Raw genomic sequence first — 24,010 nt, forward strand, 5'->3', positions numbered from 1 at the left:
TGTAAAGTATTACATCTCGTTCACATAATTGTTTGAAAAGCCGAGAGTCGCTTCTCTCAACTGAGTTCGACGATTGGCTTGTTACTTGATTTGTTATGTCATAAGGGTAATTTTCGTCTAAGTCAAACATTTTCTGTACGAGTATTCTGACACATACTTTCTCCCATAAGCTCATCAACAACTTTTATCATGGGTAAGCGGTAAGAGTAAATATGATATTTTATAGTTAGAAATCACAAAAGTTGCAATAACTTTTGAATGTAATTGTTACAGCAATGGGGTGCTGTACTATTTTTTTAGTATAAGGACCATAACATAAACATATTTATTTCGATCAAAACCAGCTTTTCTCCAAAAAACGATTTTTTTTTGTTATTTTATGTTTTTTTTTTGGGGGGGGGATAACATAAGTTACAATAACTTTTGAACCGTAATTTTTATAGAAATGGGAGTAGTGCCATTTTGTTCAGAATTTAAAGGGCTAAAACATACTCATTTTTATCAAAATCGTTATGCCATTTTTGAGAAACTCAGATTTTATAGGTTTTTTAATGATAAGACTGTAATGTTGCAAGACAGCTCATCCTCCCAGACCCTCCCTCGCCTAATAAGACCCGGAGCCCTCCAAGTTATTCTTATAGGCGAGTTTTTGCACACAGATTAATGTAGGATGGATGTTTAATTCGTCCGCCATCAACTTGGGTTTTCATAAATCATACGTCTAAATAAATCATAAGTCATACGTTTTTCAATATTGGAAAATCAACGTTAAAATCTAAATTTCTAAAAAATGAAAAAAAAAGCCTAGAGATACTATGGATTAGAGTTTTATGGTCCCTGTCACTCACTAACACTGGTCACTAACACCGGTGGGCGGTCGCTGCGATGATCCTCGGATTCTACACACCAAGTTTCATCGAAATCGGACCACAGGTGTAGTCCCTAGCTCTGTACACATCCACACACACACATATATATATAAATATATATATATATACATATATATGAATTTGCACGGATGGTGTTTTTGGCCTCTAGGGACCTCAAAAGGAAAAAGTAAATCGGTCCCGGGTCCAGGTCTTACCATGAGACCTACGGTAATAGCTTATTCCCTATATGGGAAATTCGCTAAAAGAGTCGCGTTACGCCCTAGTGATGACATTTCTACATAATAAGTGAAGCCGTTTTTGTTAACAATACTACATGGTAATGATCGGGTAGTTTATTTTAAGTTATTTTTTAGTTTATTTAACGGTCAAGTTTATTTTTATGATTCAGGAGATAATATACGCTGTTCAAAAAGAGAAAATGAAAATTGCTATCCACGTCTTATGGCTACAAGAGTTATCCACCTATTTCGACAAACAAATCCATACTTTCTAAACTTTGGGACAAGTATTAAGAGAAACATTCTCATTCTCTATACAAAAACATGTATTCATACTAAATCTTTCCGTTAAAATCTGACAGTCAAATTATTTACCTAAAACATATGGGATATGGCAGTGAATCTATCCACAAGTGTGGGTCATGGATCCTGCAGCATGGCCTGTTTTTCTAGTGAGGCATGCTTTACTTTTTGGTTATGTAGCCAGGGGATGAACTATTGTTTATTATTAGATCGTTTGTTCGGTTAAATGAGGTTTGTTAGAAAAGAGGTGTTGGACCTTTGTCCTACATACAACTAAGGTACAACAATTAATGTTTCTTCTGTACCTTACTCCTCTACGATATTAATGAATAACCTATGTTGTTCTCAAGTTTCAGAGAAATCAACTTCCTTTTGGCACTCTGCCACAAAGTTTCTTTTACTCTACTATTTCCACAGCTTGAAAATTCTAAGAAATGGTTTACCCTCGTCTTTTTTACTCCAATGTCTTTTACACTTTAAAGACAACAGAACTCACCAAAATATGGTGAGCTCATACCAAACCCCTTGTAACACAAAGATTTTCTCCAACTTTCTGTGGATCAATTCCTTTATTTCTCTTTTCATCTTACTAACTAAAGGAAGCAAAGGCAAATAATCGTTAATACATATCTTGATTACAAAATTTGTATTCAACAACAATATATTTTACAATCCATTCTTCAGTCTTAACAAAACAGTCAAATTCTCAATTTAGTCTTAATATTGAGGAAATTACTTTTGTTCATTATTGGTATTTACAATCAGTCTTACTATCTACAAAGTTCTCAGCTTAATAGTCGTAACATTTAATTAAAAATATGAGACGCTGATAAAAAGTTCTGGTCTACTCAACTGGTAATATACAATCAGACCAATAGATTCAGTACTAAAAAGAATTTAGTAGAACAAATTATTAGTTTTAACTTTCAATATCATTTTGAGTTGGAAAATATTACACATTTAAGTAAGTACAGTCTAAACTGCTGTCCTATTGAATAAGTTTGTGACAATTTCTTTTTTGTTTACTTTTCCTAAGGCATTTCTTGGAATGCTATCGACAACTTTAAGCATACTTGGCATCATGTAAACAGGCAGTCTTTCTTTTACAAAATGTTGCACTTGTTTCAAATCCAAAGACGAACCTTCCTTTAGTTGGACGACAGCAGCAATCTGAAACAAAAAGTGCAATACTTATTTATATCAGACTAGAATGAATTTCTAGTTAGTTATTAAATTTTATTGCCGCACAAACTTCCATTAGATTCAATTTTTACAACGCCGACACTCCAAGGAAAAAATTTTAAAGAATAGAATCTATATAATTAATACGCTACATGAATAGTGAAAGAATAAATTGTTGAATGGATGAGACAATAGCTTTGATTCCGACTCTGATCAAGAGCACTTATCAAGAGCCAGGGTCCAGTTTCAAATGATCAAAGAGTTTATGACTTTTCTTAGGATCAAACCATAAACCTTACGAGCACTATATATACAATCAGCTAAGCTATACAACTTAAATCACCTTAAACTCATTTATCCATCACATCAAAGTAATAGCAGAATGTATTTAACAGTTGGTCTATAGATGGGATGTCTATATGGCTGTACTCAAACCGGTTATTCTGGACAATTTTACCGGGGCCCGGGCTCCAAGAGGGCCCAGCTTAATATCTTTACCTGGGCCTGCCAAAGCTGGCTACGGCCCTGGATGTCTATTCCGGTATCCAAGTCATCGATAGCAGATATTTATTTACTATTGCAGACACCAGGGTGGCGAGCTAGTCTAGTGGTAGACCAGGTTCAAATCCCGCCAGACACTAATGGATATTATCTAAAAAGTAATGTCCCAACCCACTAGGCCTATTCTGAATAAAACGGTTTTCAGGCTAAAACTTGTTGACACCATCAAATACACTTTGAGTCAAACACTCTTTCTCTGCTCCTAATTAATGCTTAATTTTTTATTAGGAGAAATCCTAATAAACTAGTTTGTACCTTCTGGCCCCAAGTGATGTCGGGGAGGCCCACCACTGCAACATCTATGATGTCTGGATGGTTGAGCAGGACATACTCTATCTGCAGAGCGCTCACTTTGTACCCTCCTGTTTTAATTATGTCCACTGAAGACCTTCCCAGGATTCGGTAACTTCCTTCTATGTACTCTGCAATATCACCTGGAAACAAAACAAAACTAGAACAGTCACCAGATTTTTTAATACCATTACTGTGTTGACTACTAGATACTGAAGTGGACATCCGATCTATATCAATTTTTCTATATCAATTGGCTGTGGTCAATTTTTTATTAAAAAATAACATAGTTGTGTGAGCCAGTCACAGAATGTGCTAGTGTCTAAAATAAAATGTTCTACCCTATTTCTTGTTGCTGACCAGGTTGATGGGTCATAATAGTTGCTACAGCTCACAAAGTTATTTTCAGGGATACCTTGTGTGTAAAATATAGTCTAAGCAAATAAGGCACAGTCTACTCTACAGTGAAAAATGGTGTGTTTACTCATTTCACTGTATAACGTATATTACATAATACTGAAAGATATACTGATGTCAACGGACAGCGCAGTTCACAAATAAATAAAACAATACTAGCACAACTCCCAGTTACCTCTTCTAACCTTGCTCAAACTCAACAAAAATCTTCTATCTTGTAGTTCATACAAAAGATTTACAAGTAGTAAAAATCATGGATGCATCAAAAAGTTCTGTTGGATTTTGAGAACTTTTTGGGTTTAAATATCAAGCACAATAGACAATCAGAAATGTCTGAACAACTTTTTCATATTAATGTCAAATTTTACTAGATAAAGCTGATTTTAGGATCTCGGGTAACCCATTAAAAGTTAAAAATAAGAAAAATGTTTCTCCCATCCTCAAAATATATTCTTTCTCATCTGTAAGGGGGAGATGGGATTCATCTGAGTTTCTGAGTACAGATGTGCTGTAAAGTCAGCAGTCTAAAGTGTGTCCAGAGCTAGACCTACGCTACACTATGCTACAAGCAGACCTGTCTTAAACCAGCCGTCCGAGGTAAAGTCCGTCGCCGTAGATTCTGGTTTGTTCCAGTACTGGGAAAACACTCCTTCCCCCTTCACCTGTTCAAGTTTCAAATGTAAATTACCAAATTAGTTGTTTGAATTAAATGTTAGAAATGCTGTGTATGGGTTCATGTAGCTTATTTAATGATAACACATACTATTTTTCACAATTGCTAAAGCCTCGTTCACACGGTGTGAGTTTACAAGCTACTCGCCAGCAAGTAAGAAGTGTGTTGGCGAGTGTGCTTGTATTCTTTCACATACAGCTTGTCCACTCGCCAACTCACAGACGTGTAGAAAGACGCCAACGAGTGCGCTTGTAGTCGTTCACACGATGCTTTTTCCACTCGCTCAGCAGCTAGCTTGAACCAAATCCCACGACATCTTTGAATAACATACGCACAAGCACAAGCAACTGTGTTCACACTGGGCTACTTACACGCCTACTCGCTCAAAAGTTGGCGTGTTGTAGCGGCAGCGTCAACTTTTTTCAGAGCTTTTTTACAAGCAGCTTTTGAGCGAGTACACTGTTCACACTGAGCTATTTTACTAGCTGCGTGTAAAAAAGCCGGCGTGTAGCTTGTAAAAACGCACCGTGTGAACGAGGCTTTAGAATGTAATTCGTAAAAGTAAATTTTATTCAGTTACCCCTTAAATTTAAATTTTGAATTACTTAATAAATAAATGACCAAAGAACAAAGTTTGGAATGTATTAATACAGCCAATAGAATAATATTGGACAAAAATATCTGGGAAGTATAAAAACGTGAAAAGAGTCTGCAACATTTGTATAACTCTTAAACAGAATTTGTCAGTAAATTAAAGAGGAAATGTATATAGCTAACCTACCTGTAGCAAGCCAGAGACGGCAGAATCGTTGGTAAAGTTACGAGTCTTGATGTTGTCCCCCTCACATAAAACTTCATCAGTCTGACTAGGTATGTCATTTTGCTGTACAATCCTCACCCTCACACCAGGCATTGGGGAGCCGACAAAACCTGCAATTACAATTTTAATTATCTTTATATTATTTACAAAAGTTACAATAAATAGTCTCAATGTATAATGCCTGTTTTTCAATTATTAATGTCATTGGCTTATTTGGTAATCTTATATATTTAAAAAATTTGGTTTTTCTTTTCCGAGTTTGTTTGTCTCTTCTACCCGAGCGCTTTCATGATTGAGGTCTCACATTGAAGGTATGCACGCACAGATTTCACATCAAGCATCGGCATATATTAATCTACAGTCCCACTCTGCTTATATGTAAACGAAATTTGCTCCCCATGTATTTCTTATGGGAGTTACGGCCTATGATTTTTCTTTAGCTAATTCGTTTGGCTCTTCTACTTGTCCGATTTAAATGATTCAAATTCAAATTGATTGTGCAGTATGCACACACAGATTTCACATCAAGCATCGGCATATATATATTTACTGTATTACTCGACCAAAAAACATAAATTTGATTTATTTTTGAATTCTTAGTTCAATTTAAGATGAATTTTACCAGTTATAATTATATAATTTTATATATTTTGGTCTAAGAACCTTCAGTGAAATACCGGCTTTCGTTTTAAAAAGCTATTAGTTATTCAAATCGGAAGAGTTTCAAGCCAACGCAAGGTGAACAACCAACATAAAAATTATTTTTCATAAGGTATGATTAAAAATCAATAGCTCCAGTATTGCTAATGTTTTTTTTTATTTTGTAGACTCAAAACAATCAGTAAATTATAGACTTTAATTTGAGCTACAGATTGTTTGAATTATTTAAGTTCAAGATACTGTATTACTCAATTAAAAAAAAGTACCTGGGGACCGAGCTTTGCTCGGGGAAAATCATTAGTTTACTCTGAAAGCAGTCTTAGTATTGCAGATACATAAATCCATTCCCAAACTCCGCAGTGCTCGCCTTTACTACTTCCATCACCACTCCCAACGTCGTGGACCTGTTTCCCCCTTCCCATTGCATCTTAGAATTGCAGATACATAATTAAGCAGACCCATACTCTGCACTGCTAGCCTTACTACTTCCTTCACCACTTCTTACGTAGTGGACCTGTTTTCCACCCTTTCCATAGCATTTCAGGATTGCAGGCACCTTAATCTAATCGTCATAAACAGTTCCCACACTCCAGGCTACTCGCCTTTACTACTTCCTTCACCACTTCCTATGTCGCGGACCTGTTTCCCTCCCCTCCCATAGCATTTTAGGATTGATAATACATTAATCTAATCGCCATTAACAGTTCCCACACTCCAGGCAGCTCACCTTGACTATTTCCTTCACCACTTCCTACGTCATGGACCTGTTTCCCTCCCTTCCCATAGTATTTCAGGATTGGAAATACCTTAATCTAATTGTCACAAACAGTTCCCACACTCCGGACAGCTCGTCTTGACTACTTCCTTCACCACTTCCTACGTCGTGGACCCGTTTCCTCCCTTCCCATAGCATTTTAGGATTGCAGATACCTTAACCTAATCGCCATAAACAGTTCCCACACTCCGGACTACTCGCCTTGACTACTTCCTTCACGACTTCCTACGTCGCGGACCTGTTTTCCTCCCTTCCCATAGCTTTTTAAGATTGCAAATAACTTAATCTAATCGTCACAAACAGTTCCCACACTCCGGACAGCTCGTCTTGACTACTTCCTTCGCCTCTTCCTATGTCGTGGACCTGTTTCCCTCCCTTCCCATAGTATTTCAGGATTGAAAATACCTTAATCTAATCGTCATAAACAGTTCCTACACTTCGCACTACTCGCCTTGACTACTTTTTTCACCTCTTCCTAAGTCGCCGACCTGTTAATATAAAAGGAGTTGTATGAGTTAAAGCTAATTAAAGATTATTCCATCCTCTCATTAATTTAACTACCGTACTCGACATTGACAGAAATTGGTTTTCCAGTTGTAGTATAATATGCTCAATGGTATAATCTGATTGTTCATTTCTTTTGCTCTGTATATACACATTTTTATTTCCTTTGGTCTGTGTAAACATATGCTACATATCCTCGGAAAGTGCTTCAAGAGCTTTCTGAGCATGCGCAAGCTGAGGTGCCCGTGGGTACAGAACATCACGTTTTGTATTAAAATGTAAACAAAATGACAACAATGGCGGAATGTTTTCTCATAAGGCCCATGTTAAATTTTCAAAAGTTTGTACTCATATTATGGCGAAAATAAGATTTTTCCTGGCTATACCTCTGGTCTAGCACTTATTTTTGACACAGAACTTAGTTATTCCGTAAATATAAACGTTTTTGTTAGAGCCGATTCCCAGATCGAGTTGAAAAGTATTCAAACTTTACTCGTATTATATATAGGATAAATTTGATTATTTCTAGGATATGATATTTATTTCAACGCTGCATGGGGCCTCTAGTAAGCTTAAAAAACTTTACACCAGAGTATGAGGACATGGCATAAACCATTTCAAAATTATGTTTTGGTAAATGTTATTTTTGATTCTGGTATTGCAAGTGTGGGTTTCACGTTGTAATTTAAACTTTTTCCTTGTTATTCCACATAATTGGTACATTCCAGCATCCAGCACATTCAGCAACTTGGAAACTTTACCACACGCTGTACATCAACGTACCAACAAAATCTAGATCCATCTCACAACAGTCCAGCCAAGAGTCTTAAGCCTTTCCAGCATCCTTGGCTGCACCAATACAAATCAATAAGAGTGAGTGGTTTGGACCACTTAGAGTGATTCTTCCACACAAGCCACTGGCACAGACATTAACACGACTCACCAGGTTTACGTTCGCCATGCAACGGGTTGGACAACGCCATGCCAATCTCTGTCATGCCGTACCTCTCCAGGATCTCATGACCTGTCACCATCTGCCACCAATCAAACACTTGCGAGGGCAGGGGCGCCGACCCACTCACCATCAGCCTGCTCGGCAGAGAAATATAATTAGAATAATTGACTACTCAGTACTCAGGGAAATAATTGTGGAAATATTGACAGTTCACTAAAAGGTAATGAGAAATAAATAAATTCTCACTGTCTAGCACTACTAATTAGCATTGAAAAATATCATTATTAGAATCAACATATGAATAATTCAGTCGGCTACCAAAGATTATTGAAGTTGTAAGACCCTTTTAGGTTAAGTTCTTGTATTATCTGTTTATTATCAATTTGCTAGAAAGGGCCTTTTAAGTGTTATCTTTTAGGAAGAACCCACAAAGAGTTATCTTTCAGGAAGAGCCTTCAAATTTAATCTACTAGGAACAACCCAAAAAGGGTTAAATTTCAGGGAGAACCCACAAAGGGTTGTCTTTTAGGAAGGGCCCTCAAAGGTCTAGGCCTTATCTAACAGAAAGAACCACTAAGGGTTATCTTAAAGGAATAGCCTTCAAAACGGAATCTAGGAGCCTCCAAAGGACAAACTACCTGGAAGAATCATCAAAGAGCAATTCAACTTGGAGATAATAAAAATATTTGAGGAACTAAATACAGTACTTGGTATTATACCAACCACACCGATAAATTGACTTCCAAAATAATATTTTGATAACAAAATCTTCCTAACCTAACCTAACCTAACCACCCATAAGTTAGGTTATAATTATTAAGTGTGGTCGGTATAATACCAAAGTACCCTAAATACTAATAATTTCCACAATACATAAAGTTGTACCTTATTTTCTCTGAGCAAGTTGCTTTCACATACTCCACCATCCTCTCATTCTTGGTTAGGGAATGGTCATACTCATTCAGCAGGTTGATGTACATGGTCGGGACACCCATGAAGACACTAATACGATCAGTCGAACCTTCTTTCTTGCCCAGAAACTCGTTCCACACCTCGCTCGGATTGAACGCTGAGTGCATCACACACCTGTAATGAAATAAACACTTAGTGTTACTGAACAGTTGGTCAATAAATATAATACAATATGAAGATTAATTTCATTCCCAACCAATTGAATCAGCGTTACAGCCTCAATAACTAGGTGTGAACTTAGTTACTGCCATGAATACGAGGATGTGAGGATGTTACTGCCAACATACGTAATTGTCAAAACTTTACTTCAGATGGACAACGATTATTACTGAAAAAGTATTCCAGCCAAACAATTTTTTTTTTATTGTAGGACAAAAATTGTTTTTAACTTTTTTCCTTTTTCTTCGTATCAGGTGTTCCTAATTATTTCGACATGCATACCACTTAATAGGTTTGAAAGTCTTGGTTTACCAATTCAACACCTGAATTGTTGTACTATTTACCTCATCAATACGGCCAATACTTTATTGAAACAACCACAATGGGGTTGACAATGACCTCATAATCTTTAAGGAACACTTAGTTTCAATACAGCTTACTTGGCGCCAACCATGAAAGGGGTGAGTAGGGCATTGACAACTCCGTGTATGTGATGTAGAGGTAGACTGTGTAGAACGACATCTCCTGAAGTCCACTGCCAAGCCTCCACCTGACTGGAAACTTGTGCCTGTAGATTCCTGTGTGTCAACACTACGCCTGCAAGTTTCAACATGTCCATGATTCATATACACATTTCATATAGTGCTGTTTCCAGCACTCGTGTGTTGATTAATATGAGTGTTGTTAAAAAAAAAGGTACGTTTTTATCTGATCCCACTGGTCTTTTTCGAGTGAAGACAAGAGTTTGCCTTGACGTTGTTTAACTGCCTGTTATTGCAAAAGTTGAAAATTGGGCAAAAAAAAATCAGCTTGTTGTGAAATGTGGAATGTAATACAGTACAGTTTTCATCATACTGTTCGGAAAGCAGCCTATAGTTCTATAAATCACCCGCCAAATCATCGTTTTTGGCTAACTTCAAATAGGAAACAGAAAAAATAAATGGTAAATTTTTCGGTTCACTAACCTCGAAATTGTACCAGTCAGTGCATTATGAAAACGCTGCTAATCACCATAGAGATGAATGGATTATAACGATATAAGTTAAGTTTCTAAGCAACAGAAATGTAAACATCGATGACGTATAACCTCAAATTATGCAGTTTTAGCCTAATTTGGTGACGATTAGAAGGACATTTTTACAGTATGATGAAAATAGTTGTTCATCACACGAAGTGAAGTGTCTTTTTGGTACTTAATCATATTTCCACCCGATTGCGTACCAAAAAGAGCCACTTTCGCTCCTAGCGATGAAAACTACCATTTCGTTGGCCAAAACTTAAGATCTATAGAATAGAAACGCTTCAAGTGAGCAATTTGTAGGGAAACAACATTTAAAGTGTGTAAAAATGGTCAGACTAAAATTGGCATCCAAAATTTTGTTTTTAATGACAACGTTTTGGAAAACTTTTACTTGTTCTTAAAAGTATTTTTGTTAATGAGATCCATTTTTAGGGCAGATATTTAAACATTTTATATTTAACGATGGATGCAATAATTGCACTCTACCTGAGCAAGTTAGTTTAGGTTTTATTGAGCCCACTAAATGAACTCTTTTTCATATTCTCTTTAAACTTAGCATTTTTATACTTGTATGAAGGAGCAACTGGATAAATTGTAACTCTATGTAGATATTTCTAAAATAGACTTTGGCCACAAAGAGTTTGTATCAATTAAAAATCATTGTTAGTTTTCATCAGCAGTCAAACAACTTTATATTTACATTTTTTTTACAATGTGCAATGTATGCATTTTGTTGAGTTTTTAATGTTATTGAGTGATAAGATTGGTTTCAGTCGCAAAATAACTGTTAAGTACTAACCTTTAGGAGGGCCGGTGGAGCCTGAGGTATACAGTATAAGCGCTGCTTTGTCGTTGTTGTGTTTGTTCTCTGCACTTAAGTCATTCCTTAGCCCATCAATATCGCTGTGAACAATGTTGTCTTCATTTTCTGACTTCCGTGCCATAGCTTCAATCCTGTGAGACAAATACTCAGAATGTAATTTCCAATCACAAAAACCATATTTTATTGAGGTTAAATCAAAAGAGTTTCCTATTCCTATATTCTATAGGGCACAATCTATGTATGCCTTAAAGCTAGTAACACATAATTATTTTAATTATAAAACTGTCAGAACAATCCCTAAATTTGGATTTGATTTTCACACAATCAGGATTGTATATTTTCAACATTTTGTCAAGAGGGAAGCTGAATGATTCAAGAGCAAATCTAGTAGGCCTAAAGCTTTCCGGTTCAATTTCTGTATAGGCCTACTGTAACATTTTGAAATTGGACCCAAGACATAGTTAGGCCTACTAGACACAATTGATCTTAAATAGTTAACATCTCATTCTATTCTACTAAGTTAGTATCTGCCTTATAGTTTGGGAATCTTTTCCAAAGTTCATAAAGTAAATAAAATAATTACCGAGTGTACCTGTAGAAGTCTTACTACACATAGACTACTCCCTTACCTAAAGACATCGTCTAAGATAACTAGACGCTTATTCGTTTTCTCTGCTAACTGGGTCATAGTTTTGGAATACTGAGGTGTAGTGACGATCAGTTTAGCGTCACAGTCATTGACAAAATACTCCATCATTGGAGGAGGAAAATGTCTACTTAAAGGTACAGCTGGAAACAAAGAGCAAACATTGGAAAAATGTCTGTGAATAACAACAATCACAACTGGTCTCTAAAGCTGGGTTTTTTTGCGTGCAAGCAGAGCGTGGAAGAGTGATTAACATGGCATTCCGCTCCACTTTTAGGAAAAAATAACATTAAATTACCTATGACAAGAGGAGTCCGCTCTCTGCGTTCAGCGCCTAGGAAATCCCGGCTGAAGCAATAAGACTGATCAGCTTATTAATACTCAAGAGAAATATAAGAATAACTTGCTATTGTCTGGGCACCAAAAATTGGTACAGCTTTGATAACTTAGGCTACAGGCCTAAGACGCTAATTGGATGAATAGAGCTACACCGGCGACGCGACAAAGCGGCATCTACCACAGCTACCTCAGCCCGTGGCGCGTTGCCTAGTGGCAGTTGTCGCGCCACTCAGTGTGGACACACATTTTGTCGCCGACAGCAGCGACCGTTGGTTGCGTCGCTCTTGCCGTCTAGCTAGGACAGGGCCTAACTTCTTTTCAATGTTTGTTTTTACACGTTTTCGGCTGGTCTGTGTAACCTTGCCACATACCAACACCGCAGCCTAGAAAGAGGAGGAGTAACTTAGGCTAAAAAATAAGCACAAAAAAAGAATTAAAAAAAAAAACATAACAAGGACCTTGTGGGTTGCCATGCCGGTGACGCAATATAGGCCTTAACAGAAAATCAAAACAAATGGTTTATTTACAGCCTAGGGTGAAAATAGAGAAGTCTATACCAGTACATATTTTTTGTGAGTTTTCAACCACAGGACAACCTATAGTTAAAAATAATTGTGTAACTTAAGTTTTACAAGCAATTAACGCAAAGAATCTTACCAGTCTGTCCACCGATCCAACAAGCCCACTGAGTGACTATGTAGCTAGCGTCATTTGGACACAAAAACACCACTCTTTCGTCACTCTTCCCTTCAACAGCATTACGTATGACCTCTGCAAATTTTGTACTTGAATCTAAGAGTCCAGAGTATGAGTACTCGCCATGTTTGTCCCGAAGTGCACTTTTTTCACCATGCAGAGCTGCGTACTTGTATACTGGCTGGTCAAATTTGACATGTTTACTGAATCTACCATCCCTAAATGTCTTGTTTATCGGCACTGTTGATGTATGTTGATAAAGTTTTTGAAGTTCTTTCAACCCCTTTCTAAAAGTCACATTTCCCGATGTCTGCCGACCAGAGGAGAGTAGTGTTAAGAGAAACAGCATTCTGGAAAATCACAAAAGCTATTAACAAAATTGCATGAATAATAAAATGTTTTATTATAGCCTATTATACTTAAAGACCTAGTCCTAGGGCCTAGGATATAATTAAGTTAGATCCGAATAAAATAAATATGGGGTAACTGATCAGGTAACTGTGTTCATTTATTCATTCCATTGGATACACCATTTACAAAATAATAGCCTATATATTTAAGCACATGAGTAGAATGGAAAGATAAAAATTGCATTTGAAATAACAAGAGAAGCTACATATACCATTGAACAAAACAGCATTGCAACAAAAAATAATAACCACAAGATAGCAACGTAGATAATAACATTAACAAAGTATAATAACAACAAACAGATTAAAAAAAAAAATATTTAATATTAATTTGGATTTCAGAAAATGCATGTAGACTTTGAAAGTATATCTCCTGAAGATTTAACAATGTATTATAAACTATGATGACAATAACTTCTACGTGAAACATTAACAACAATAAATATATCAATGAATACCAAGAATTAAACAAATTTTGGGACAAAACAAACATACATCATCTACAAAACAGGCATAGCAAAGATAATGTTAGAGGTTTTTCTTCTGAAGGAGGAAACTGTTTGAAGAAGTTGACTTTGTTTCCAAGACGCTGCAATCTTGCCAATCCACAATTGAGAGAACAGTTAGTTGGTGAATACAAGTGAGCAAAAGTATCTGAAGATCGTGTTCCTCTCAGTATAAGGAAATTAATTCCCTCCAGTAGGCCGGTAGAATCGATCTCACCACGAACGTGGACCATGGACGTTGAAGCACTCCTGGAGCTCTAAGATTGGTGGGGCACGATACTCATAGCCCAGGCGGACACCTAAGACTCGGAGGAAGCGTAACTGTACTTTATTTATCATTTCAATATGGCCAAGCTGATATGGTGACCAGATAATTGAGCCATACTCCAAAACTGGTTGAACTAGGGTCTTATATAACACCAGAAGTGACTGTGGGGACTTGAAGTCTCTTGATGATCTAAGGATGAATCCAAAGATGGAATTGGCTCTTGCGATAATATGAATTATATGCTCAGCAGGACTCAAGGTAGAAGTAAGTATTACACCAAGATCCCTCACACGGTCTTCGTACGTCTCCGAATATCACCACCAATTTTGTAGTCAAAAGTGTTACATGTTACAAGTCTTGTGAATGAGACAACAGATAGGCCTACATTGAGTTCCATTGCATTTTCATAGCACCACGTCTCGACGTTGGTGAGAGATCGTTGGAGATGTTCGTGGTTTTAAGAATGAGGAGATCCGGGAAAATATCTTGAGGTCATCAGCAAACACCAAGCAGTCTGATGTCAGTACACCAATTGATTAACTTATGTCATTTATAAATATATTAAAAAGTTGTGGACCGAGGTGAGAGCGCTGAGGAACACCGGAACACTGTGTGTGTCTTAATTGTATCCTGTACATTTTATTTTACATTCCAACGGACAGCTCCATTTTGATATTGGTAAACTTATGATCAAGACTTTCTGCCGACTAGTACAATAAAATGATTGATAGTAAGCCTACTTATGTATTGCAAGTTATTTAGAATAAAAGTTAACTACAGGGTTTTACAAACATTTGTCAAAACAATGTTTAAAATGTTTCTAGTAAGTTATTGTAACAGCGAACCCACAAACTCAATGAGTCAATGTTAACCCTACTGTATTGTTATTCAAAATAAGCCTAAATAAATGCTTAGTAACTTTCTTCAGGATGGCAATGTTGATGGATAATTTTTAGGTAATGTGCCCGTTTTTGTCATAGTAGGCTAACTTAATTATATTTTTTTAAATGGGCCTAGTCCTTCTTTGGGAGGTGACTTTACAACCTCAGCATTGAAATGTTGAAATAAAATAAAATAACCAAAAAGAGTTAAGTTTAAAATAACTAGAAGAGAAATAAAAGATCAGTGACTAAGTTAATTTAGGCCTATTTTTAAATCTTTAAGAACAGTGATTTACTATTAAACTTACTTGGGTTAGGACTCGGCTATTCACTATTGTAAGTGGAGAAAATCTTCTAAAAGAGGATCCTAGATTGTTGTAATTGCGTCTTTTGAGAATAAGGCTTTAGGTATCTTTATGTGTGTTTAGTGTAAAACACCTTAAAGTTTAGACATTTATTTTGTTTGGTGATGACGAGGTTGACGTTGACTTGACTGAGAGTGAGAGTTCTGTCGTTCTGTCTGGTGGCGTCTGCTGGAGTACTGTACTGACTGAAAACTGAAAACAGAAAACTGAACAGCAGAAGAGCAGATTGAGCATCTTCATCGATAAACAAAATAGCCTACTTTCTCCAGTGTAGCCAATAGAAGCATTCAACCAATGATTTCCCGCCACTATGGAGAATACCAATTTGTTTAAATATAGTTAAGACTTTTGTGCTCTTTTCACTCGATATTGTTTTTAATTTCATGGAAGTCCGAGCGCGTTTACTCCACAAAATGTTTTATGGAGAATTATGCACACTATGCATAGTTGTTATTTTGATAAATGTTCAAAAAAGGATACTATCAAAATATAGGAATTTTTGCACAACTATATCAATAAAAAACCAAATTAGGTACAAAACAAATCCTTTTTCAAACCATTTTGTATATCTTAAAAAACAAATAATTATAAGTATATTGAAGCGTTACTATGCGCCTAATAGTTACGGAGGAAATTCCCAAATATTGTAAATTTAAAATTCTTAATCTTATTTTACCCTCGTGGAGGATAAGTTGACAAAAACCCCATCCGTTCCAAATTTTATACATGTATAATCAAATTAAATATTGTTTGATGCTGTATACAGTGTTTTAAAGTTTTTTTTATAAATTTGATCTTATATTAACAAAATTTGCCTTTGGACTCCCAGTAGAACGAGTTGGTCCATTTTTAAATGGATTTTTTATTAGATCACGTCCTATGATGTCTTGTTGTCTGTGTTATTGAGTACCTAAACTTAGATGTTTGTGTCACCCTGCCTATGCATTTCGCCAGCTTGTGTGGCACCTTCATGGACCTTCTTAATTTATCGTCTTATCACTGCTTTTTGAATACTAGAAATCTTATTACAAAATACCACCTTTTAAGAATATAAAAAGTAGTGTTTTGTAAAGCATTTTGAGCAAAAAAGGCTGTACATATTCAATTTTGCCGTATTGTTTAGAGTTTCTCTTTGTAACCCGATATACCTTTTATTTAAAAATTTACCACATTCATTTAATTTAAGATATGTGTGAACATTATACTGTATAAAATAGAGCTATCTACACATAGAATAAAAAATAACATAAAACATGATCATTAATTGACCTGGAAACTTCAAATTTAATTCAACAAACTTGCAATTGGGAAAAACGGCGGGAAATTGAATTAAATTATACAAGTTGTCAGTGAACTTGACATGAATCTATGAAATTATAGCGCCCCTATTAGGACTGAGCTGGTATGTGCTGTTCTCTCTTGGCGTCGATATGAATCACTGTGAAATTTGCACTAATATCCTTCAGCCAATCATAACGAAGAATCGTCCACAGCCTTCAAAAGCCAAAACTGATTGCAGACGACACTAACCCCAACTAGACGTTAGATAACTCTCAATCTCAAAACGATTTAAAATTTAAGTTGTGTCCGGTAGCAAGTAACGGGCTATTAGTATTCCGGTAGGAGCTTAAAATTGTGCGGTATATGATACGTGTGTGAGGTTTTAATGAGCGTTTTAAGTTGTGTTGTCTGCTAAACTAAATACAGAATGCATAGCAGTGGCTCTACCCACAATGCTGTGCGTTCACACCTATCTACTGGCAGTGGTGAAGTGCAGCCCTTTTCGTGCGGGGTATAATTTTTTTGCAAATGATTGAACTTAGGATAACCGGTCGATTTTACGTTATTTTTCTTTTAGTTAAGTGGTGCGATGTGTTTAGTTAGTTGTGCAGTGCAGTGCGTGAGTTGAAACCCCTGCAAAATAGGTAATTTTGCAGTAAACGAAAGGCAGCGCGAGTCTCAATTGTGCTGCCTGCCTACCATAATAAACTGGCCTAATGTCATGGGGTGCTTCGGAAGTGCGAGCTCAAAAGCGGACCAAGAAGAAACTAAAAAAGGAAAGGAAACGAACAAAAAGATAAATCAACAATTACAAAAGGATAAGCAAGTGTACAGAGCAACGCACAGACTCTTATTATTAGGTAAATTTCATACTCCGGTAGCCCTTCCCATGAATAGTGTCTTATCTGTCAGCCATATTGAGTCGATAGGCTCAACCAGTGTTTATTTATCTTTTATTTTGCTCATATTTTGTATCTAATTCAGGGTTTTGTGTGTGTTTGTGAAGGTGCTGGGGAGTCAGGTAAAAGCACAATCGTCAAGCAGATGAGGATATTGCACGTCAATGGATTTAGTGAAGAGTAAGTAAGATGATTTTCTTAATGTTTGGGCTAGGCCTCTTTCAGAGAGACATAGATTACCATAAGAAACATACCATAATTTGGTTTATGTAGGTAGGTATGTGTTGTTAGGAAATGTCAAATGAAATAGACCTAGGTAGGCTCTTATGGCTAGGCTAGTAACACAGGCTAATTTATCATTTTTAACTTTTAACTTACCTAGCCTATGATAGAACCCTAAGCCACACTTCCCTAAGGCCTATCCCTGTGGTATAAGTTATTAACCACATAACGTGGTATAAGCGTGGTATAAGCGTTAATGTGGTATAAGTTGGTTAACTTATTGTAAAAATGAACTGGTTTAAATAGGCCTACCTTACCTTCTGTTTTTACCATCTCGCTCAAGAGATGTAAGTTTACCGTAGGCCTAACTGAATATAACTTAGGCTAGGCTTAACTTAATGTCTATAGGCCTAGACGAATAAACATCATTTCATTTCAATGATTTCAAAACTGTTCTTATAGGCCATGGAGTGTTGTTAGTGCATGGTTTATTGAAGCTTCGTAGTATTTTAGGCTCAAAGAAGGACATAGCCTAACTTAGATCGGTCCATAAAAGTGCATTAAATTGGTATACAGTCAATGCCATTAACAATTGCTTTGCTCACCTAGTTGAACATTTTGCCTGCTTATTTAGGTTAAAACTGACCTACTTAGGTCCGGTTTCATAATTTAATGGTCGGTTAAGAGATAACTGTACATGTCACATTTATTTTTCTTCCTCGGCTTAAGTGATTGTTTATCATGGTGCAGTAGGCCCCCTCCTCACATTATGGTAGCCTAATTGATAATTGGATTAGGCCTACTTATCCGCCTTCGCTCATAAATATAACAGTTTGTTTACCAACCTTGTTTTGGAAGCGGTTTAAGTAAACTTATCATAACCGCCGCTTTCTAGGAATCTTGGCATTTCCACTCCCGCTCTCGGCGATGGGAACAATAGCCTAAGTACTTAGGCCTACGCTAAGTTAAACTCTACAGGGTGTTACAACAGAGAAGTAAGAAAAAGAGGATACATTTAATTAGCCTATATACATATGGTTGTGTGGTTGTCCCATAAGTTTTAAGCTTGTATCAGGGTGGCGACTCACCGGGAAAACGGGAAATATTATCTAGATAACTTATATCAGAAAATTTGGGATTGGATCAGGGAAAGTCCTATTAGGCCTAACTTACATACCGATAAGCTTTAAATTGCTTTACTATGAATTTAGTTAGTGATTCGTATATCTAAATACAACTCAATTTTATTCAACTTACCACACATTGTAATAAGACCGATAAGTTGTTCAAAAGTTTGTTTTCAGTAATTTCATTCGCTCATTGATTGAAGCTAGGGGTCATAACAACTCAATCTTAATGGGTTCCCTTCAACTTGTACCATTGCATATATAAATTCCTATGTAGGCCTACGTAATTTATTTGTGTCCCATAAAAATTTGCTTGTAATCGATACAGTTGAAACTGAAGTCGTATCGTCTGCTCGATCTCAATTAACTTACTGTAAATTCAGAACGTTCCATTGCCTATACCGGTACATCCCCAGAAGATAGTCAATGGCCGACCTAAACAAGTCTAGTCACCACTCCGGGCTGTGAACTTGATTTTTTAAGTTCTTGTTATTTGGCCATTTCATTTTTAAGTTAAGTTATGTTTTTTCAAACTTTGAATGGGCCCTCTTTAACAATTTATTTATGATCGTCAAAATTTAGTTATTTTTCTTCATGACTCGTATAAATATAAGTTAGTAGAAACTCGATACTTTGACACTTTGTGACTTAAGGGGTGTCGAACTACCATATCGAAATGTCGAACTATAGGGAGTAAATGGAGTTTAATATACCGTACAGGAAAGTAAAAACACAAGTTTTAGGCCTATGTAGAAACCACCCAAATTTATTAAATAGCCTACTTAAAAGCTTAACAGTTTTTTACTATTCATTAATCTCAAGTCAACAATTGATGACAAATTAATGTTCAAGTCATCTTACATCACAATAGTAACCATTAAATATCACTTGACAAAATAACCCGTGTCGAACTACAAGGAGTGTCAAACTATCGAGTGTCGAACTATCAGAGGTTTAGCCTACTGTAGGCCTACTAGGATTGCTTTCATCGCCAGCGAAAGCCAGTTGAGTGGAACGGTCCCGTTTTATGGTTTTTAATAAAGCAATAGCTTAAATTAAAACTATAAGTAAATGTTTAAAACTTAAATAAATTAATTTCATCAATTTAACTTATCAGTTTGTCTCAGAGCTATCAATCTCTATTAAAAGTGACATTTAAGCGAAGATTACATAGGTACATATTATCCTTTGTATCGGTAGTTTTTCTGTTTGCTTGCTGTCATCTGGTAAACCAACAGTTCTGGTTGAACCCGACCAATTGAAATTTTCTCAATCCGGCTAGATTTAGCTTTTCAGGCAGAAATAATCCTGCATGAATCCATATGATTAGCAGATTAAATTTTTTAAATACTTGCTTTGGGAGAATTTCACGTACCGGTACCTAAATATAGTTTAACCATACCTTAAGGTCTGTTTTCTTAAATTTTGTACATTTAACACTTGAAAAGCATTGTTTTCAAGCAAGTGTTCTACATTCAATCAGCCTTAGATCTCAAAACATCGCCAGAAGTAGTTTAATGCTCGTCTTCATTTTCTACAAATATCAGGCAGTTTTTGAGGATGCATTCTAAAACTTCCCTCATGACACTCTTATGCAAATTAGGTACCTATTTTCTTGTAAAACAAAAACGCATAAGCCTATACCGTTAGGGTACCCCAAGTCGTTGTCAAAATGCTGATCCCCTACAACATAACGATCAAGTGTGTTGTAAACATGATACCATCATCAAAAGTATTTCAAATTTTACAATAGGTTGGAAAGTATAGAATGCGTTGTTTAAACTTAAATACATTAAAATTTTACATAATGCTTCATTTGTTAAACAGCTTAAATTGATATAGTTTGTTTAAACTCTTATTTACATAAGATCAATATTATAATATTTAAATTTTATCTATATTTAGTCGACATTGGCACACTCAAACAATTCCGCATAAAATTTCACAATAGGACATGATGAAGTTTACTTGGACTTTTTAAAGTACCGGTACCTAAATAAAAAGATTGCATCTACATAATAGCCTATATTTAGATAAAAATATTAATTCGGTAATACCTAACTGCTGATTCCTGTAGTGTTTTTATTTCCCAATCACATAATATGTACCATTTGCTATAACCTTTAGGTTATTTTATTTATGTAACTTAATCTTAATTAGAATTAAGATTAAGTTAGCCTACATATAAATAAAATCTGTAAAATACTGTGTAAGTTAGGCCTACCTATGCGATGTGTTAGTTTCCAAATGGAGTGTAATACTTTCTCTGTAGCCTAATATTTGATCAGTGGTCATCATCTGAATGCTTATCCTTTGTCCTACTGTGTTTAGGTCGTATATTGGGGTTATTTAAAACATGTGCTTTGATTCTTTGTTTTGTTTACATTTAAAACGTCGTTACCTTATTTTGTAACCATCTTAGCAACCCATAAGGCCAATGTTAATATTTAAAAACTTTGAGTTGCTTTTAAATTATAAAGACATTATCAAAAATTGTTTTGTCTTAAACCTTCCAAACATTTGTTGAAACAACCTTAGTAAGTTTGGCTAAAATATCTTCAGCTGTTAATTGAGTGATAGTGTTAGAAAGTTTGAATTGAAGCCGATACCAAAGAGCTTTGCTTCGCTCCGCTCAACTAAGATCAGTCAGTGAAAAATACAGGTTTACCATTATAAATTAAGGAATTTTTTAATCCTATGAGTAGCCACCAGCTGTTGTACATCCTCTATCATGTAACTAAGAATAAGCTAGGCCTATTCAGTATTTATCCTAAAAAATGTTGCATATTGCCGGTTTGTCATCATCGTTTGTAGCGCAAGCACATCTATGTGGCAAACTGTAGGTAGCCTACTAAATGATACTGTCATATTTTGATCAAATTTATTCATTTCATAATAAGCTGTTGACATTTTACTAAAACGTTTAATTTACCTTCCCTCTGCTGCAAACCTGTAAACCTACTCTATAAACCTAATGTTAATTAAATGGGGAATAAATCTGACATGTTCAAGTAAAACATCATCATGTATTTCATGTATTATCATGTATTTAGCATTCTATTGAGTATTGAATATTGTTCAGTTTTTGTATACATCTATGTATTGGCTTAGCCGTTGGCATGTATAAATAAATAAATAAATTTGAGTAAAGATCTAATCAGGCTAGCTGAAATTCTCTTAGTCCCTACTGTTTTGCTGTGGTGGAGATACCTATTAAATTTTCTTATGGAATCCGAAAAAACAAAATCAATAATCTAAACAAAATACAAATACAACTAGGCCTAGTTATTTTAAGGTTAAACCATAGACTAACCGGCTAACCAACACAAGTAGACTTCTCATCCCATTGTAAAATTTGAAGCTTATTTTTCGTGTCTAGTTCACGTACAGTGAAACTGGGCGCTAGTATTGAAGAAATTTTGTTTCTATTATTTTAGGGTCAATTTCTTGATTTGTGCTTTACTGTTTGGTTGTATAACTAGGGGAAGAGTTATTGTTTATATGCTTCAACGAGGTTTTTAAATGACTGAAATAACAAGAAACAAATCTTAAACAAACACCACCTCTACAGTGCATCGTACAGAACTAAACAACAAAATTGGCTTCAGCTGTTCCATAAGGTTGAGAAATCTATCAAGGGAGTATGTTTTATCCAAGGTTAAACTCAATATCACTTCCAGCATCAATTTTTCAGACAGGCTAGTCTGTAATAGCCTATCTAATGTTATTAGCAAATTCACACAACTCAAACTTGTTTTAATGCACACACTGTGTTACTGTGTTAAATGCATCTACACAAAAATGTATTAAAGTAGGCCTACAGTAGTTGTTTGATTTTTATGGCATTTCTGGTAACTTGTGTGTTGGCGATTTGTTATACATACCCTGATCATTTTCATTCAAAAATAGGTACCGTACATAATATAAGAAACATTTGATCTGATCTTTAGAAATATTTAATTTTGAATATAGGTAAATGTAATTAGTTTGTATATTAGCTTAGCTAATAATACCATTCCATCTCTGTTAGATCTTTGAAGGCCTGTTTATAAGAGGTTAGACTAAATTTCTTAACATTTCCAACTAGGTAGCCTAATCATTTATAACCCTCCAAGAAACTCTGTTTTTAATTTTATCACGGTCAATTTTGTAGTAGGCCTATTATAGAAATGATGCTTGTAAATGTAGCCTCCCACTTTCTTATAAATGGTAAAAATATTTAGCATTTAAATCTTTAGATAAACATAATTGTGATAATATTTTTCAACAGATTTTAGTACTTATTCAGTCTATTGTTTTTAGAGAAATACACTTGATTCCTCTCAAAATTCAATCATTTGCATAGAATTTCACTTAGTCAAGTTTTCTGCAATGCAATGGAGTGTTCAGTTCAAAGTAGAACACAATTAACTGTTACCGTTGTAGTACTTGAAGCAGTTAGTTTTATTGTGGTGTGTAATAGATAGCTGGTTATTCCACTCTGATAAGTGGGCTGTGGGAATCGCACTAGGCACCTGGCTCACAAATTGCGCACACACTCATTCACATGTGAGGTTGGAAAACAACAACGTAAAAAATATGCTAATAAATAAGAAACCTTGACAATAAAGCTGTTAGGTTCTATTAGGTTACCTTTGTTATAAGGGTGTTTTGTAATTTTGTTGTTAGGTAACCTTGTTTTAGGTTTGTAACATCCACTAGAAGGTGATTAGGTTTGTAACTTCCTTTAGAAGGTTAGGTTTGTGTCTTCCTCTAGAAGGTTGTTAGTTTCAGCGAATTTCCCATATAGGGAATAAGCTATTACCGTAGTACTCATGGTAAGACCTGGACCCGGGACCGATTTACTTTTTCGTTTTGAGGTCCCTAGAGGCCAAAAACACCATCCGTTCAAATTCATATATATATACTCGAGCAAAACTCATCCGATTTTGATGAAATTTGGTACAAACATGTAAGCCCACGTTTATTGGAGCGAGTTCGCGAACCAGCATGATCGGACTATGGGAACAGGTGTTTATGGGGGGTTTTATGGGGTAAAAATTGGTTTTTCCCATTTTAACCCTAAAAACTTAAAATTTAACATTTTATTTCCAAACCATTTTGTAGAGCTTAAAAAAACAAATAATTTAGTATATTGAAGCGGTAT

At 35.6% G+C, this 24,010-nt stretch overlaps 3 protein-coding genes across 3 annotated transcripts in view; 1 reads left to right on the top strand and 2 right to left on the bottom strand.

Moving 5' to 3' along the window:
- Window positions 1–24,010, bottom strand: part of LOC128994037 (calcyphosin-like protein) — a 145,295-nt gene that overhangs the window by 36,060 nt on the left and 85,225 nt on the right. The window lies entirely within an intron of this gene.
- LOC128994034 (malonate--CoA ligase ACSF3, mitochondrial-like) lies at window positions 2,054–15,490 on the bottom strand. The gene is made up of 11 exons (XM_054418238.1): window positions 15,279–15,490; window positions 12,867–13,255; window positions 11,854–12,013; window positions 11,201–11,355; window positions 9,821–9,977; window positions 9,135–9,335; window positions 8,238–8,383; window positions 5,317–5,465; window positions 4,437–4,524; window positions 3,410–3,588; window positions 2,054–2,581 (listed from the first exon to the last, which is right to left on the bottom strand). The coding sequence occupies exons 2-11, from the start codon at window positions 13,252–13,254 to the stop codon at window positions 2,387–2,389; spliced, it is 1,818 nt and encodes a 605-aa protein (XP_054274213.1). The 5' UTR covers window position 13,255; window positions 15,279–15,490; the 3' UTR covers window positions 2,054–2,386.
- LOC128994036 (guanine nucleotide-binding protein G(s) subunit alpha) overlaps window positions 16,860–24,010 on the top strand; it is a 44,975-nt gene continuing 37,824 nt past the window's right edge. The window contains exons 1-2 of the mRNA XM_054418241.1: window positions 16,860–17,476; window positions 17,623–17,695. Coding sequence (XP_054274216.1) covers window positions 17,338–17,476; window positions 17,623–17,695 — 212 coding nt within the window. The 5' untranslated portion in view covers window positions 16,860–17,337. The remainder of the gene's footprint in view (window positions 17,477–17,622; window positions 17,696–24,010) is intronic.

This window comes from Macrosteles quadrilineatus, unplaced genomic scaffold (assembly GCF_028750875.1).
Source record: "Macrosteles quadrilineatus isolate MER2022 unplaced genomic scaffold, UCM_ALF_1.0 Scaffold_5__1_contigs__length_97177068, whole genome shotgun sequence".
Taxonomy (NCBI): domain Eukaryota; kingdom Metazoa; phylum Arthropoda; class Insecta; order Hemiptera; family Cicadellidae; genus Macrosteles; species Macrosteles quadrilineatus.

Excerpts from the sequence above, each read along its gene's own strand:
- LOC128994034 (XM_054418238.1), bottom strand. The coding sequence starts at position 13,254 with ATGCTGTTTCTCTTAACACTACTCTCCTCTGGTCGGCAGACATCGGGA. Across the intron at positions 5,466-8,237 it reads GCATGGCGAACGTAAACCTG|GTTTTGTCGGCTCCCCAATG; the intron begins GTGAGTCGTGTT and ends TTGTAATTGCAG. Across the intron at positions 3,589-4,436 it reads GGACGGCTGGTTTAAGACAG|GTGATATTGCAGAGTACATA; the intron begins GTCTGCTTGTAG and ends TTTTGTTTCCAG.